Genomic DNA, 17,006 nt, shown 5'->3' with positions numbered 1-17,006 from the left:
ATTGAGAGTTCTTAGAACACCTTCCGTACTTACCAGACATGAGTCCTTGTGACTTCGACCTGTTTCCGAATTTGAAGACACGCCTCCGAGGCCGCCGATTTCCTCACGTGGCATCTGTACTTCGCGCAGTAGGGTGCTCCGTCGCTGTCATCAATAGAACACGCCATGCCAACGGTCTCCAACGGCTTCCCGACATTTGGCAAAATGTAACAGATTTTGAGGGTGATTTCATTAAAGGAATATAATGCAATTGTACTTCTTAGTTCATTAAATATTACGTTCTATAAATATTATCACTACTTTACTTACAGCCCTCGTATAAGAATATATTGTATGTTGTAAAATAACATACCATTATTTCAGTTTTCAAGCACACTCGGATACTTCCAAATTATATCTATAATAACATTTGTCTCGTATTCATTTTAATAACGCTTTTGTTGCCTTTTACTGCACATGTCTACGTCTTTGCGGTCTCCGCTTACCATAATCCACAGTAATGTCAACCATGTGTGACAAAATACAGTTCCACCATACCGCTCTGAGCGCTTTATGTAAAGAAATAAAAGACGCTTACTGTGAACCGTGTCCAGAAATCTCACAGAAACATATTAGTTTGTCTTGAACAACTGTTCCGTAACAAATGTTGGAAATGAGTTCGTGGAACTGCGGACTTTCAACCGACGTGTCAAATTAATAATTGTTGGTTAACATTGTTGAAGTAAACTTTAACAGAGTTGAAGGAACGTGGCACTAGTCTTATATTAAGTGATTTCACAAAACCTGGAAATCTACCGGGCGAGTTGGCCGTGCGCGTAGAGGCGCGCGGCTGTGAGCTTGCATCCGGGAGATAGTGGGTTCGAGCCCCACTGTCGGCAGCCCTGAAGATGGTTATCCGTGCTTTCCCATTTTCACACCAGGGAAATGCTGGGGATGTACCTTAATTAAGGCCACGGCCGCTTCCTTCCAACTCCTAGGCCTTTCCTATCCCAGCGTCGCCATAAGACCTATCTGTGTCGGTGCGACGTAAAGCAACTAGCATATATAAAACCTGGAAATTTATCCTTGATAAATTATTCCATTCCCTAATTCCTCTCCCTATAAATTAATATTTGCCCCAATTTGACCTCTTGAATTCCAGCTTCATATTCATATTATGATCTCTCCCACCTTTAAAAGCTCCTCTCAAGCTTTCTCGTCTACTAATGTAATCCACACCATTTCTCCACTGACAGCTTGGAACATACCACTTAGGCGAGCAGATCGTCCACTAACTCTCAAGTCTTCCCAGCCCAAAATTTGCAAAATTGTCGTAACACTAATCTTTTGTCGGAAATCACCCAGGACACATGATGCTGCTTTACTTTGGAACGTTTCTGGTTATAGTATCAAGCAATCCTGGTGTGGGTCCCATACACTGGAACCATACTCTAATTGGGGTCTTACCAGAGACCTCCACGCCATCTCCCTTATATCCTTACTACAAACCATAAATACTCGTATAACCATTTGAAAATATCTGTAACCTTTATTTACAAACTCGTCATTATTATTACCCCAACGAAGTTCTTTCCTTATATTAACACTTAGGTGCTTACCATGAATCCCGTAAGGTGCTCTCACCACATCAACACAGTAATTAAAACCTGACTTCCCAGTGCGTTTACCAGCACACCATTGTCTGCTGTCCACTGTACAACATTGTCGATGTCTTTTTGTAGTCTCTCACAGCAGTCCCGTAACTTACGTATTACACAAGGGCCTCTCAAGGCGCATGCGCCTGATGCATGCAATGTGCACGGTGCAAAAGACGACTTCGCTTGGTTGACCAGAGTACAGACCCCCACTCCTCGATTTGGAGCAATAGCGCAGTTTCTCTCTTTCCCCACGCCTGTCCGGCTCGCTCCCCCTGTCTCCCTCTTCCTCACTTGCTCCGTAGCGCTCCAAATCCGAGCCGAGTTGAGCCGAGCTTAGCCGAGTAGCCCAGAGACGAAGCGTTGGTGCGAGCCTAGCCGAGCGAGACCGATGCACTGTGCACAGCAACTCTGCGCCGCTGTTTGCACGCGTGAGATTTTGGGCGATTGAGAGGCCCTGTGTTACACTGTATAGTGTAACATCATCCGCAAACAGCCTTATCTTTGATTCCAGTTCTTTACTCATATACCCTATATATAAGAAAATATATACATCCAATAACACTGCTCTGCGCCCCCCGCGCCCTCTTAATCGTTACAGGATCAGATAATGCCTCACATATTCAAATGTTCTGAGTTCTATTTTCTAGAAATTTAGCTACTTGTCTAGTCCAATAGCCCTCATTTTCCACATGAATCTCCCATGATCTACCCTGCCAAAATCCTTTATTATTATTGCTAGTTGCTTTACGTCGCACCGACACAGACAGGTCTTATGGCGACGATGGGACATGAAAGGGCTAGGAGTGGGAAGGAAGCGGCCGTGGCCTTAATTAGGGTACAGCCCCAGCATTTGCCTGGTGTGAAAATGGGAAACCACGGAAGACCATTTTCAGGGCTGCCGACAGTGGGGTTCGAACCTACTATCTCCCGAATACTGGATACTGGCCGCACTTAAGCGACTGCAGCTATCGAGTTCGGTGCCAAAATCCTTGGATTAATCAACAGCAATACAGTCCATCTGACTTCCTCCATCTAAGATATCTGCTATATCTTGCTTGGATCCCACGAGTTGAGCCTCACTGGAACCGAAAGCCGAACTGCTTTCTATATTTATATAGGGCTGAAAAATGAAATGAAATAGCGTATGGCTTTTAGTGCCGGGAGTATCCGAGGACAAGTTCGGCTCGCCAGATGCAGGTGTTTTGATTTGACTCCCGTAGGTGACCTGCGCGGCGTGATGAGGATGAAATTATGATGAAGACACACGTACACCCAGCCCCCGTGCCAGGGAAATTCACCAATTATGATTAAAATTCCCGACCCTGCCGGGAATCGAAACCGGGACCCCTGTGACCACAGGCCAGTACGCTAACGATTTACCATGGAGCCGGACCTTATAAATTAGAATAAGGCCAACTACTATGGCATTTTATTGTTGATTCATAGAATATTATGTCTACGAAAATTAAGTAAATGATGGTTTTCCCTAAACACTGAAGTCTGTGTATCATTATGATGACGATTATTATTATTATTATTATTATTATTATTATTATTATTATTATTATTATTATTATTATTATTACCGGGTGAGTTAGCCGTGCGGTTGGTGTCGCGCAGCTGTGAGCTTGCACCCGGGAGATAGTGGGTTCTAACCGAACTGTCGGTAGCCCTGAAGATGGTTTTCCGTGGTTTCACATTTTCACAGCAGGCCAATGCTGGAGCTGTACCCTAAATCAAGGCTACGGCCGCTTCCTTCCCAATTCTAGGCCTTTCCTGCCGCATCGTCGCCATAAGACGTATCTATGTCGGTGCGACGTAAAACAAATAGCAAGAAAACATTTTATTATTATTGTTGTCGTCGTTGTTGTGAGGTAAACTTATGTGAAATAAAATAAAACTTCGATTATTTCCTGTATACATTTTTGAAGTCAAAACTTATATATTTTTTGAAGTGCTGATGGCAAGAAACTTCACACTAATATTTAAACAATATGTTATCCACTTGAACTAGAAAAACGTTTGCTGCATTATCTGTTAGGTTATAGCCAGCCAATGAGGTACTACGTCAGCGGATGCAGAATATGTTTTGTGCTACAAGTGGCCACGGCTCTACATTCCGACCGACCAACCGAGCAGAGGAGGGGTGGCCACAGCTCTACCGTGGATCTACCCCTCCGTATTCGAGAGACTGCTCCCCACTCGTCGGCTGTCCTGAGAATGGTTTTCCGTGGTTTTCCATTGTCGTTCACTAAGACGAAAGGCGCGACAGCTCCTAGTATAGGCCACGTCACCTTCTCCGAACATCTCCGTTACCGTATCAAATCTCCCTGACCTGAGGGACGGCCTTATCCCCTTGAAGGGGACATAACTGGTACTAGTACAGCGAGATACAAACACCGAATCCTGTTTATTTTAGTCTATATACCTCTAGTTTTAAACAGTTCTTTTTTGCATTTCCCTGAAAAATTACTTAAAGTAACATACGTCCTAAAATTTAGTTCGCTTGTTCAATACCAATTTGCCAAAGGACTTACGTAATTTCATCATGTTAGGAAAGTGACAAGGAGCGTGTAGGGCAATTTGTAGCGAATTCCCTTGTTGGCAAAGTATAGACAAAATTTTCCATGGAAATGCGGTCTTTCTTTTGGTTATGCTCGTACTTGAGGACTAAAGATTTTCAACGGATCACATTTCGAGCCGGGAAATGCACATTGTATTTGAGTGACTTATGCTTAACATACACTTACGAGTGTTAATATTACATGACGATTTACATAGATACATCATACATTTGCTTTATAGACTGTTATGCCTTTCAGCGTTCAGTCTGCAAGCCTATGTGAGTTTAATAACCGCTGCCACAATCTTCTATTTGTAACTAGTTCTGTGGTCTCGTTTAATTCTACACCTCTTATCTTAAATCGTCGGAAACTGAGTCTAACAATTGACGTCTTGGTCTCCTTCTAATTAACTTGCCCTCCATAACAGAATCCATTATCCTCCTAGGTAATCTGTCCTCCTCCATTTGCCTCACATGAGCCCACCACCGAAGCTGGTTAATGCGTACAGCTTCATCCATCGAGTTAATTCCTAACTTATCCTTTATATTCTCATTCCGAGTACCTTCCTACTATTGTTCCCACCCGTTTGTACAACAATCATTCTCACTACTTTCATATGTTACTTCTAACTTATGAATAAGATATCCTGAGTCCACCCAGCTTTCGCCAGCGTAAAGCGAAGTAGGCCTGAAAATACACCGATGTAAATATAGAGTCGTCCGAAAGCTGACTTCCTTCTTATGGAAGACTGTTGATCACAACTGCGAGTGCATGGCATTAGTTTTACTGCACCTTGATTCAATCTCACTTGCTACGATACCATCCTGGGAGAACACACGTCCTTACTTGAAATACTATTCCAGCTTTATATCCCCAATCTGACATAAAATTATCTTGGATTTCTTACCTACTGACATCAATTTCGTCTTGGAAAGGCTAATTTTCGTACCATACTCATTGTACCTATTTTCAAGTTCCAAGATATTAAACTGAAGGCTTTCGGAACACTCTGCTGTTAATACAAAGTCGTCAGCATAGGCCAAACTGCTTACTACATTTCCACCTAACTGAATCCCTCCCTGCCACTTTATACCTTTCAGCAGATTATCTATGTAAACTAAGAACAACAAAGGTGAAAAATTACAGCCTTGTCTAACCCCTGTAAGTACCTTGAACCAAGAACTCATTGTAGCATCAATTCTCACTGCAGTCCAATTGTGACCGTAAATGCCATTGATTGATTTTAATAATCTACCCTTAATCCCATATTCCCCCAGTACGGCGAACATCTTTTCCCTTGGTACTATGTCATATGCCTCCTCTAGATTTACTAAACATAAATATATCCGTTTATTTCTCTCGTAGAATTTTTCAATTACCTGGCGCATACTGAAAATCTGATCCTGACAGCCCCTCTGTGGTCTGAAATCACACTGGTTTTCATCCAAGTTCCTCTCAACCACTGAAAACATCCTCCCTTCCAAAATTCCAGTGAACACCTTTCCTGGTATATTTGATCAATGAGATATCCTGATAGTTGTCGCAAACCTTCCTGTTCCCTTATTTATAGATAGGGAATATTGCTGATTTGTCCAGTCAGAATATACCTTATTATCACACAATGCTAATCTTGCTAATCTGAACCCATTTCATCCCCAACTTCCCACTATATTTCACCATTTTAGGTATAACTTCATCTATTCCTGCTGATGACAATGGAGTTTGTTTACCACCCTTTCCACTTTATCAAGCGTAATTTCACCAGCATCATTGTCCTCCTCCCGGTGAGCTCGGTTGCTCGTGACGTCAGCAGAAAGATTTCCTTTTACACTGAAAATATTTTCAAAATATTCCTTCCACATGTCCAGTGATTCTATGGGATCTATTATGAGTTCGCCTGATTTACCCAAAACGTTATTAATTTCGCTTTTCCATCCCTTTCTAAGATTCTTTACTACTGACCAGAGATGTTCCCTGCTGCTTGACCTAGTCTTTCCACGTTATCACCAAAAACTTCCCACGACTTCTTCTTGGATTCAACAACTATTTGTTTTGTTCTGTTTCTTTCATTTACGTATATTTCCCTGTCAGCATCAGTCCTTATTTGGAGCTATTTCTGTTACGCCTTCTTTTTGCGTCTACAAGCTGCTCCTTTTTTTCATCATTCCACCAAGCTGTTCGCTTTTTCCTATCTATACACACAATAGTTACTAGGCATTCCGTTGCTGTTTCTACTACAGCATCCCTGTACGCCAAGCATTCTATTTCTATAATCTGAACCTGCTTACTGTCCATTGTTTGGAAATTTTCACTAATCATGTCCATGTACTTATGTCTAATTTCCTCGTCCTGGAGATTTTCACGTTTATTCGTCTGCAGACAAATTTCACTTTCTCTATTCTAGGTCAAGAGATACTTAGTTCCCTACAGATCAGATACGGTCTTTATCATTAAAAAATCTCCGGAAAACCCCCACATTCCTAACAGATTACCTGAATTCAATGTCAGTTGAGATAGTCTATTATGGATGTTATGGATCTTGTCCCTCTCCCCTCCCATGTGTAGCAGTTAATAGCCTTATGCTTGAAGAATGTATTCGTAACTGTTAATACCATACTAACACGGAAGTCCAGCAAACGCTTCCCATACATTTTAGCTACCATATCTTCCCCACTTTTACCAGTCACCTTTTTGTATATCCCAGTTCTGTTTCCTACTCTCGCATTTAAATCGCCCATTAGCTCTATCCAATCCTTGTTGTTGACTGTGACTACGATGTCACTGAATGCTTCATAAGACTTATCAACTTCATCCTCATCTGCACCCTCCCATGGTGAATACACTGAGACAATTCTCGTTCTAGTTCCTCCAACTGGAAAATCTACCTCCATTATTCGCACATTTACGTACCTTACAGAAACTATGGTGCGTTCAATAGTATTCCTGAGGAACAGTCCTACACCACTCTCTGTCCTTGCCTTTTTAACACCCGTCAAGTACACTTTATAATCTCCTATCTCTTTATCATTTTCTCTCCTTACCCGAAAACCATTAACTCCTAAAACATCCAGACGCATCCTCTTTGTGACTCAGCCAGTTACGCTTTCTTTATTCCATAAACCCCATTGATATTGATGGCTCCCCATGGAATTACATTTCGGTTTCCAAGGAGTTCCTCGTCTGTTAAATGGGAGTGGGACTCCGTTACTCTCATAGGTCCGCGGCTTGCTTATAACGTTCTGAGAGTGCTCGGCGGAAAATGTTAACAGGATGCTACCCTTGCTTACACATAGTCGCAGTGAGGATCTCTGCTCTGGCGGGTTAGGGACCACCGGTGAATTTGTAGCCGCCTGAGCATAAGGAAGGCCATGACTCAGAATTTCTCCCAGATGCCCACTCCTATTCCATAGCAACTGGCATCGCGACTCTTAGCACTACTTACTAGGCCACTCAGCCGTTGCTCATGGTTCACGAACTAGGACTTGACTACAGTAACCGACACCACGAACCATCCACACTACGAACAATTTAATAGCGTTTATAAGTATTAACTTCCCAGACCTTGACATTTCCTAACCTATCATTTCCGAAAACCCATATCGGTAGGAATACGTTAAACACGTACATAAAATATATTAGCATAATGACAAGAGTTAAACTTACTTTGATGTGCAGTGTCTGGGGTGAAATTCCAGGAATTGTATCTCTAGCATTTGCGCTGAAGAGAGAAATTTCTTCTCGCATGATGGCAGGCTTTAGAACATATCCACACCCTCCGTTTTGTTTGAATTTTCCGTCATAAAGATCCATCATCTGCCCTGGTGTTTGGAAATTCAGTGCCACTGAAAATAAATACAGAATTAAATCAAATACATTGTTCTGTATAAAAAATATCAGAACCTTACGATTGTCACTGTACGAATTACAGAATGCTTTCAATAAGACAGGGCTGTGTCCACTTGAACTTATTATATACACAAAGGAACAAGTATGTAGAGTCTCCAAGTTCATTGGATGGCCTTTGAGCTGTAGTGCAACACTTGCTTTTATCCGTTATACCCTTGAAATCCATTAATGGCACATACACGGGCTTCTAGCAGCACGTTGTCGGCAAGCTGTCTGCTCATTTTTCGGGATTTGTTTTCAAAACTCTCCATGATAGACTTAGTCATAGTTACGTAAAATTTGGAAAACACTAATGACAACTAAAACCTGCGCGTACTGCTTTACTTGCTAGGATATACTGAGGTCGTTGTGAGACAGTAAATATATTTGGCAGAAACGTTTGTTTCAAGGAAGCCCACCTCTGTCACTCAGACTGCATGTTGGAGGGTATGTAATTCCGTGCTTCAAAGACCTTCTACTCGGTCTGATACCGACTGAGGATTCAATGGAGGTGGTGGCCATGTTATCTGTGTATTTATGTATGCATGTATGCATGTTTGTTGGCATGTGTCCACACTACGTAATCAAAAGTATCCGGACACCTATCTGACATTGCATTTTAATTTTACACGTGCTACGTTTATTGGACATTAATATGGAGTGGGTCCACTCTTCATATTTATGACTGCTTTAACTCTGCTGGGGACACTTTCAATTAGGGGTATGAATGTCTGTGGAGTAATGGAGTCCGTCATTAAATGAGGTCTGCCTGGTCTTGGTGCGGTTGTTTCTTCACGTTTCTACTTCACAATCACGTCACCAACACTCGAATTGGGCAGCTGTGAAAGGTTTGAAAAGTTCCTGATGGATTTGTCAGTCAGGTGACATCGAAAGACTAGTTCACGTTCGAAGTCACTAAGCTGTCCTGACCGACCCATTCTGCTGTTACTATTTCTCTACTGAAAACACAATACTCCCCACCTACTTTTATACTGACGGATGCACCTCTCGTGACATCTAGGTTTCAATTCCGCATTAAATAGGGTGTCCGGATACATTTGATCAGGTAATACTTGCATTTTATGGTTTGAGGCTCAGCCCGTAGGCTGGTTGCATTCCCATCAAATCTTCCATCATATGTTATAGACAGCTCAGGTGTCACTGCAGAGATGTGCAAGGGAAATGAAGAATAATACAAGTCTATGTTGATGCGTTTCGTGCAACAGAATGGCCCCACACGCCACGCCACGGACTAGTGGTAACCCGGAAGTTGGAAGGTACATGCCGGACGCTTCTCGAAAGATGCTATAACCTACTTCTTTGCACTTTCAAAGATTATACTGTTGGCAAAGGTTACGCTATGTTAGTTGAATGCCTTTGCTGGCAGGACATGGTGTTTACAGTGCACTGTGTCTTCTGGTATAGGCTAAAGCAATTTTGTTACTTTCATAGATCTGTCTCAGTCTTATCCTTGGCTTTGACAATATGGAAATGACTGAGGTATGAGCGATGCTAGTAATGTCATTCCTTATGCAGCCAGTCCCTACTATGAATGGTGTGAAAATGTTGTTCATAGGGTCGGTTGGTGCATGCATTTCAGTGGGCTTGGCAAACTGATATATAATAGCAACTCTCGCTCGGTGAGGAAAGCAACGGGAGACTACCTCACTCCTCATTTCCCTAGTACGCCTCTTCAGTGATGCCTAGGTCATCTATGACAGCCGATAGCGGAACTGTTGGGGATACAATCAGCCTCAGGGCTCAGGACTAAACATACATGTTAGTTGAAGCTATTTGGCAGGACAATTGCGTATTGTGAAAATTCATACTGATGAAAACACGAATATTCCTTCATACAGAAAATCGAACAACTGCGGGATAAATGACGCCTCGCGCGGGACATTTACAAAATATCTTAAATTACTGGACGTGCGGGACGGTTGGTCACCCTAACTGCAGCATAACATTTTCAGTTCGCAGCGTGCAGCGTTTTCTTCGCTTCCGCGTTCATTGTGACAGTGGCGAATGAACTGTTGATAGAATATGGCGGGATGAATTCACTACTGTGTATTCCTGTGATGGTCGATAATGCAGTGTATCATATGAATACGAAGAGGAGTGTGTTGGGTTCAATCTTCTGTTGTTACAACATGCTCGCTCCTTCGGAGTAACTGTAGTGTGGAGTGACTCAAGCCGGTAAACGACTTTCTGGCCGGAGAGTATTCATGTAGGATACCCTCAAATAGATAAATAAGTTCCTCACGGGGTCAAATTCATACAACTTTACTCCCTTGTCACTCCAGCGGGACTGAAATCGGTAGAAGCTAATAATAATGTATTAAAAACAAGGAAAATTATATAATTTGTGATATCACTCCGAAGGTTTACTCGTATGTACCACGGGTACTGTACTGTATGAATAATAAATAGTTCTATTTGAATGGCACTATATTCTGTAAGCTATTAGTATAAGATAATTTCAGATATCAGTAACTTAGGTGGAGACGTTTGTAAAATTGCCAGAAATGTGTCTGGACTTATCAAGAGTAACAACAACTTTCATGAAAATATCTACCATGTTAGATAGCGATGTTGTGCATAATCTTCTGAAAGCAGCTACCACATTCAACACATTCAACGGGTATTTTATTAACTCTTCTCAAAATGTAAATAACATGGATTCAGTAAGAATGGTAACGATACAAAGAGTTGCCTTGATCTTGTAAATAATTGTGCTAACAACAATGTGGCGCCCAATTAGTGAGGCAAGTCCATTTACACACATCAGCACGTAAAATGGTAACCAACTGTAATATACAGTACAGTACACAATTATGAAACTAGAGGTCAAGACAACTATTTTCAGAGGAAACGTAAACAAATAACAAGCTGAACAGCATCCTCTTAAAAAGAAGAAATAAATTCTCCAAGGGAACACAATTGTCAGGCACTGTATTTAAGAAGACACTAAAAATACTTACCTAAGAAAGTATTATATTCCTTTCTATCTTTCTTTCTTTCTTTCTTTCTTTCTTTCTTTCTTTGTTAATCTTATCCTCCAGGGATGGTTTTTCCCTCGGACTCAGCGAGGGATCCCACCTCTACCGCCGCAAGGGCAGTGTCCTGGAGCGTGAGACATTGGGTCGGGGATACAACTGGGGAAGATGACCAGTACCTCGCCCAGGCGGCCTCATCTGCTATGCTGAACAGGGGCTTCGGTGGGAATGGGGAGATTGGAAGGGATAGACAAGGAAGAGGGAAGGAAGCAGCCGTGGCCTTAAGTTAGGTACAATCCCGGCATTTGTCTGGAGGAGAAGTGGGAAACCACGGAAAACCACTTCGAGGATGGCTGAGGTGGGAATCGAACCCACCTCTACTCAGTTGACCTCCCGAAGCTGAGTGAAACACGTTCCAGCCATAGTACCACTTTTCAAATTTCGTGGCAGATTCGGGAATCGGGGTGGCAACTAATCACACTAAGCACTACACCACAGAGGCGAACTGTTACATATCTAATTTAGTATACAGCACAGGCACTAGAAAAAAACATATTTTAAATATGAATTTGAACCACGTAGTAGTGGTCATTGGCAACATATCACTGTAGTTCCGAACTTAGCCGTTTGGCCGTCATGTACCAATTTTCAAAAGCATCCACACCTATAGACAGTGATCTGTATTTTTCGCGTTTGAGATAAAACCAGCCTTTTAAAATAAAATATACCCCAAAATGGTTAGGGATGAGCTTCTAGGCATCACTTACGTTAATCATTTAACATTTAGGCCTGTCAACGTTTTGCGAATATTAGCTCAAGATCTCCACATTCTAAATTTTGTTTTGCATCATGCTTCAACAACTGACATTTCTTAAAGAATAATCGGTAAGTGGACACGTTTCCTGCAGTGTAGCCAGTAGGGCTATTTATCTAAACTAAACGTGTGCGTTAATGCGAAGTCATGAACAATTGCCTTTATGTGCCAGTTCTGAAACCGTATGGTATCATGAGACAAGGAAGATACGTGTACCAAGCATGCGCAACCGAAATTCATTTGAAAATAACGCCAAGTAAAATTAACACCGAATTCCATCAATAAAGAAAATGAAGAACGCAGATACCTACCTGCAGGTAGTAGGTTAAATCACATAAGATATTTGTAAGTTTGCTGCTCTTCACCAGAAAACTGGACATACACGCTGATGTTCCAGTTATCTCCAGAGCTCCTTTACCTCTTTCCACAAACCAGAGTAACTTATGTATATTACCTAGTTGGCAGCCACAATTCCAGAAGTCCTGTGGGTTAAAATTACTGGAATCTATTCGACTTCCATTAGGGTAGACTCTAGTGAGGAATGTTTTGTTATGGTTGACGAACTCTTCGGCACAGCCGTGAGCCATCTTGACAGCTGCAGACTCAGGTAACGAGTAGGCTACCCGTGGAGACTCTGGAACAAACAGTATAAATTATATTTTAGGTTTTGTGAAATAAACTGTGTTCCAAAAAAATATGAGACGTAATCGGGGCGTGGGTACTTCAATCCCAAAAATCACAAAACGCATCTACGAGCATAAGTCCTGTGGTCCACCGTTTGCAAGTTATGACTGATTATGTTATCAGCTGGGATGAAGGGGATATTTAATATTAATCTTTGAGTTCGGAATTCTGTCTTGAGGTCGCATATCATTTAATTGGCATCCCGCAACAGCGGACAACATGACCAAGTTGCATGAAGTACAGCGCCGTTCGGAAGAGCTAATTAACCGTCACTGCCCCTCCCATTTAATAAGGTTACCTTCTATTATGACAATAGCCAAAAAGACAGAGCTGACCTTTCTCCAAAAATCCATTTCTGCCTTTACAGATATTGACCCCTTCCAACTTCTATCACTTGTTTGTTGCTCCGCTCAGAGAGGAGAAGTTTCCCTTTTACCGCAGTTCGCCCGTACCTCTGCCTTCCAGAAGGGCTTTCATTGGCGCTCCGCAAACCTATGAAACTCGCTGCCAGTGGATGTCAAGAACTTTCCTCTTCCAAAATTTCAAGTGTACATAAATAAAAAGGCCATTTAAAAGAACTGCTTCGAATTGGGGCGATGTATGCGTGTGGGGGTTGGGGAAGGATGACTGAATGGCAGACTGGTAGAGTGGAATGAAATATGTGAGGAGAATGAGTGAATAACAGGCTGCTAGAATGAAAGGAAGTATGCGAGAGAATGGGTGAATAACAAACTGTTAGACTGGAATGAAGTATGTGAGGGGAATGAGGAAATAACAGGCTGGTAGAGTGAACGGAAGTATGTGAGCACAGGAATGAATGAATGGGCGATTAGGTGTCTGTCCATAGAGAAAAATCATATGTACATGTATATATGCACAGTATTTTGTAAACTATGTAAATATTGTAAGTAATATTTTTAGGCATAGGTCTCGGGAACATTATATGTACACGAGGGTCTTCTTTTTCACTAGATCTTCCATATTTCTGTACAGAATTGTATTAAATAAAATCATATTAATACCGTGCAATTATTACGTGTTCGATGATGTTTGTTCGTCTTCCATGTCCAAAAACGTAAGATTCTCTCAGTGAAAAAGCCATGCCTGATTCAACAATACTCGAAAATACGCTGTTCAGTAGCTATTAAACTTGGGACAAATTCTTAACACTTCTTGTGCACAAACATGGATACAGATACCCGAAATGGGATGGACCACGTAGGTCTGGTAACAATAATACCAGTACAACTTTGGAATGTCTGTAACTTGTAAACGATCGACTACAGTACGTATGTTCGTAGGGACGTGTACTATCCATGCCCCGATTACTTACCAAATGTTTGCAAACATTCTGTATAACAGAAATTAGTTTAAATTTGTTCAATTCGAATTCCACTATCGGCAGCCCTGAAGATGATTTTCCGCGGCTTCCTACTTTTCTCACCAGGCAAATGATGGAACTGTACCTTAACTAAGGCCACGGCCACTTCCTACCCATCCCTAGCCTTTTCCCTTCCTTGCGTCGCAGTGCGACGTAAAACCAGTAGCAAAGAAGAAATACATGTTAAAACCATTTAGTTGTTTGGTGACACAGAGGTGGCTAGATACCGTTTAAAATGTATTTAATCTGAATGAAACTAATGACGGGTCACTTAAGGTCGTGGTATAGGAGCATGTCTGCTAATGAGGCCAGCTATACCCCTCTGGGGTGAAGTGTTCCTGTGGAACGTTACAGAATTGATAGTGAGAATGGAAGTCACAAATCCCAGAGTAAACCTCCTCCACCTTCCCTTGATAACGCACAGATTTCTTTTCCACGCTATTTTCGTAGTGGGTCAAGAACCTGAGAAACACGAGTGTTATATTTGCTTGTTTGCCAACATTCACTGATAATTAACGAGTATTTTAAATGTTTGTAGACCGAGCTCGATAGCTGCAGTCGCTTAAGTGTGGCCAATATCCAGTATTCGGGAGATAGTAGGTTCGAACCCCACTGTCGGCAGCCTCGAAAATGGTTTTCCGTGCTTTCCCATTTTCACACCAGGCAAATGCTGGGGCTGTACCTTAATTAAGGCCACGGCCGCTTCCTTCCCACTCCTAGCCCTTTCCTGTCCCATCGTCGCCGTAAGACCTATCTGTGTCGGTGCGACGTAAAACAACTAGCAAAAAAACATGTTTGTAATACTGTATATCAACAAACACGTTACCTTCCCGCAAATACAGTAGAGACAATACGCGACACTCAACGAGATATCGAGGGACAGCTATTAGAGCACTCTCTAGCGGATTGACCTGAGAACTACTGATTCCGTCATAAGAGCACGTGTATTTGTGTGTGAAGTTTTTAGTGGTATTTATGCGTTTTCAGTGGGTTTACATAATTAAATAGTAGCGTGTGTTATTCTCAATATGAGGGGAAGGTATGTGCTGTATTTGGCTGCAGTAACTATGAAGTAGAGAAGAATGCGCGGTCTTTCTTCAGTTTCCCTCGTGACAAGAAAATGTAAGTAATATTGTGTTTGCATATATATTCTTCCAGTGACAAAGATATTTTTATAGTACTTCATAATCTTCTGACCTGCTCGGCCCATATGTTAACTGGCTTAATATATATAAAACGCATATTTTATTGTATAGTGCAGCAGTTAACTTTCAATACCGATGTGTTGTAGGTGTGATCTGTGGGTTTGATTTAATTCAGGAAAATACATATGCATATGAGTGTGGCTGGTTATGTTCCAAGTTACCCCATTTGGAATGCCGTAATGCGTTGTCAAGCACTGGAGAAAATATGGGTGATTTAAGAAACGTACATATTTTGTTGAAACAATATGATGATGCAAATTTGCTTTAGCCTAATATAATGGCAGTATGGCAAGTATTGCTTATAGGGAAAGTTTGAAAGTTTTTGAGGCAAAATTTATAGATTTTCTTTCTGTTAGTAGGCTTCAAGTTAAAAGGAGAATTGTCCAGCTCTTACATGTAAATTCATTGAATCATGTATGTAAGGAATGTGCCGATAGTTTTGTTGACAAGTGTTTTTTTATGATGATACAATGCTTTTAATTGAGTAAAAAGAGAAATCTAGCTGTGAATGTTCAGGCAGGTATTCTAAAGAATGAAAGATCAAGCCCTTTCACGGCAGTCCATTTCACATCTTGTTTATATGTCTAATTTCAGTCTTTAAATAATAACCTGTTAAATAATTCTTCATTCATTTATCCAGAATTGCTTTAGCAACTTTGAAGTTAATATCTTAGTAACACTTTCTTTCTAGATGTAATTTTTTTATCGATTTCCGTATATACATTTCCATTGATATTTGAATTTAGCACGAATTTTCAGGTCAAGCCACTAGGAGCGCCACTTGCGACTTGTCTCCCATTTTAACAAGGCTAAATCCGGAAGTGTCGCGTATTGTCTCTACTGTATTTGCTTCCCGTTCCATGTATTATTTTAAATTACGCCTGGTCCCCACCTCTTGTATTAATAATGACTAGCTATTGTGTAGCCACCGTTGTGGGGTTAGATTTCGAAATTCCAGCAGTAATGCCATCTACTGGAAGGTAGAGGTAGCGGAAGAGACAGAGCACACCTCAAGTAACAACTGAATATTATTGTTAAGTCTTAGGACATTTCTGGTCATCACATTTTGGTTTCTTCCGGTCTGACGATATTAGGGCTTTGAAACGCAACGACCCCCTCCCCGCCCCTTTTCCCTGTTATGATTTATTTTTCCATCCATTCTTCGAGTAAACGTTCCATCGCGTTTTGTTCTCATTTCGAGAGTTACCTTCATTATCTTCCTCAACAAGAGCAGTTAATAATCACGCCGTATTTCAGCTCATAAAGGAAACAACTACCATCATCACCAGTTCGTTACCATGACGACTGAACTAGATTTTCACGTCAGCGATGCTGAACGTTGATGACTACGCAACAAAAACCGAAATTCGTGAATATCTCCATGCCTCATCGAGCGAGTATGCTGTGCGGTTAAGATCGCGCAGCCGTGAGATTGCATTCGGCAGATAGTTGGTTCGAACCCCACTCTCGGCAGCCCTGAAGATGGTTTTCCATGGTTTTACATTTTCACATCAGGCAACTGGGGCTGTACCTTAATTAAGGCCACGCCACTTCCTTCCCATTTCTAGCCCTTTCCTATCCCATCGCCGCCATGAAACCTATCTGTGTCAGTGCGACGTAAAGTAAAAGAAAAAAATGCCTCAGATGTAAGAGACTGGAAAGTAGATTTTCTGTAATTTTTGTTACAAACCGCATTTTAATATACACGGATATATTGGTAAGTTTGTAATGAATGTTTGTTTGTCCAACCCTCGTCCCGTTTCTCTACGGGGTTGGTTATGAGGTGAGATGGAACTGTCCTGGCGGGTTTCTATGACCGGATGCCCTTCCTGACGTCAAC

At 41.6% G+C, this 17,006-nt stretch overlaps 1 protein-coding gene across 3 annotated transcripts in view; it reads right to left on the bottom strand.

Moving 5' to 3' along the window:
* LOC136864335 (inactive phospholipase C-like protein 2) overlaps window positions 1-17,006 on the bottom strand; it is a 786,053-nt gene that overhangs the window by 95,195 nt on the left and 673,852 nt on the right. For all 3 annotated transcript variants that reach the window (XM_067141176.2, XM_067141177.2, XM_067141178.2), the window contains 2 exons: window positions 12,351-12,530; window positions 7,865-8,043 (listed from right to left, as the gene is read on the bottom strand). In XM_067141176.2, the coding sequence (XP_066997277.1) occupies window positions 7,865-8,043; window positions 12,351-12,530 (359 nt within the window). The remainder of the gene's footprint in view (window positions 1-7,864; window positions 8,044-12,350; window positions 12,531-17,006) is intronic.

Source organism: Anabrus simplex, chromosome 2 (assembly GCF_040414725.1).
Source record: "Anabrus simplex isolate iqAnaSimp1 chromosome 2, ASM4041472v1, whole genome shotgun sequence".
NCBI classification, from domain to species: Eukaryota; Metazoa; Arthropoda; class Insecta; order Orthoptera; family Tettigoniidae; genus Anabrus; species Anabrus simplex.
This window is presented reverse-complemented; position numbering and strand designations above follow the sequence as displayed.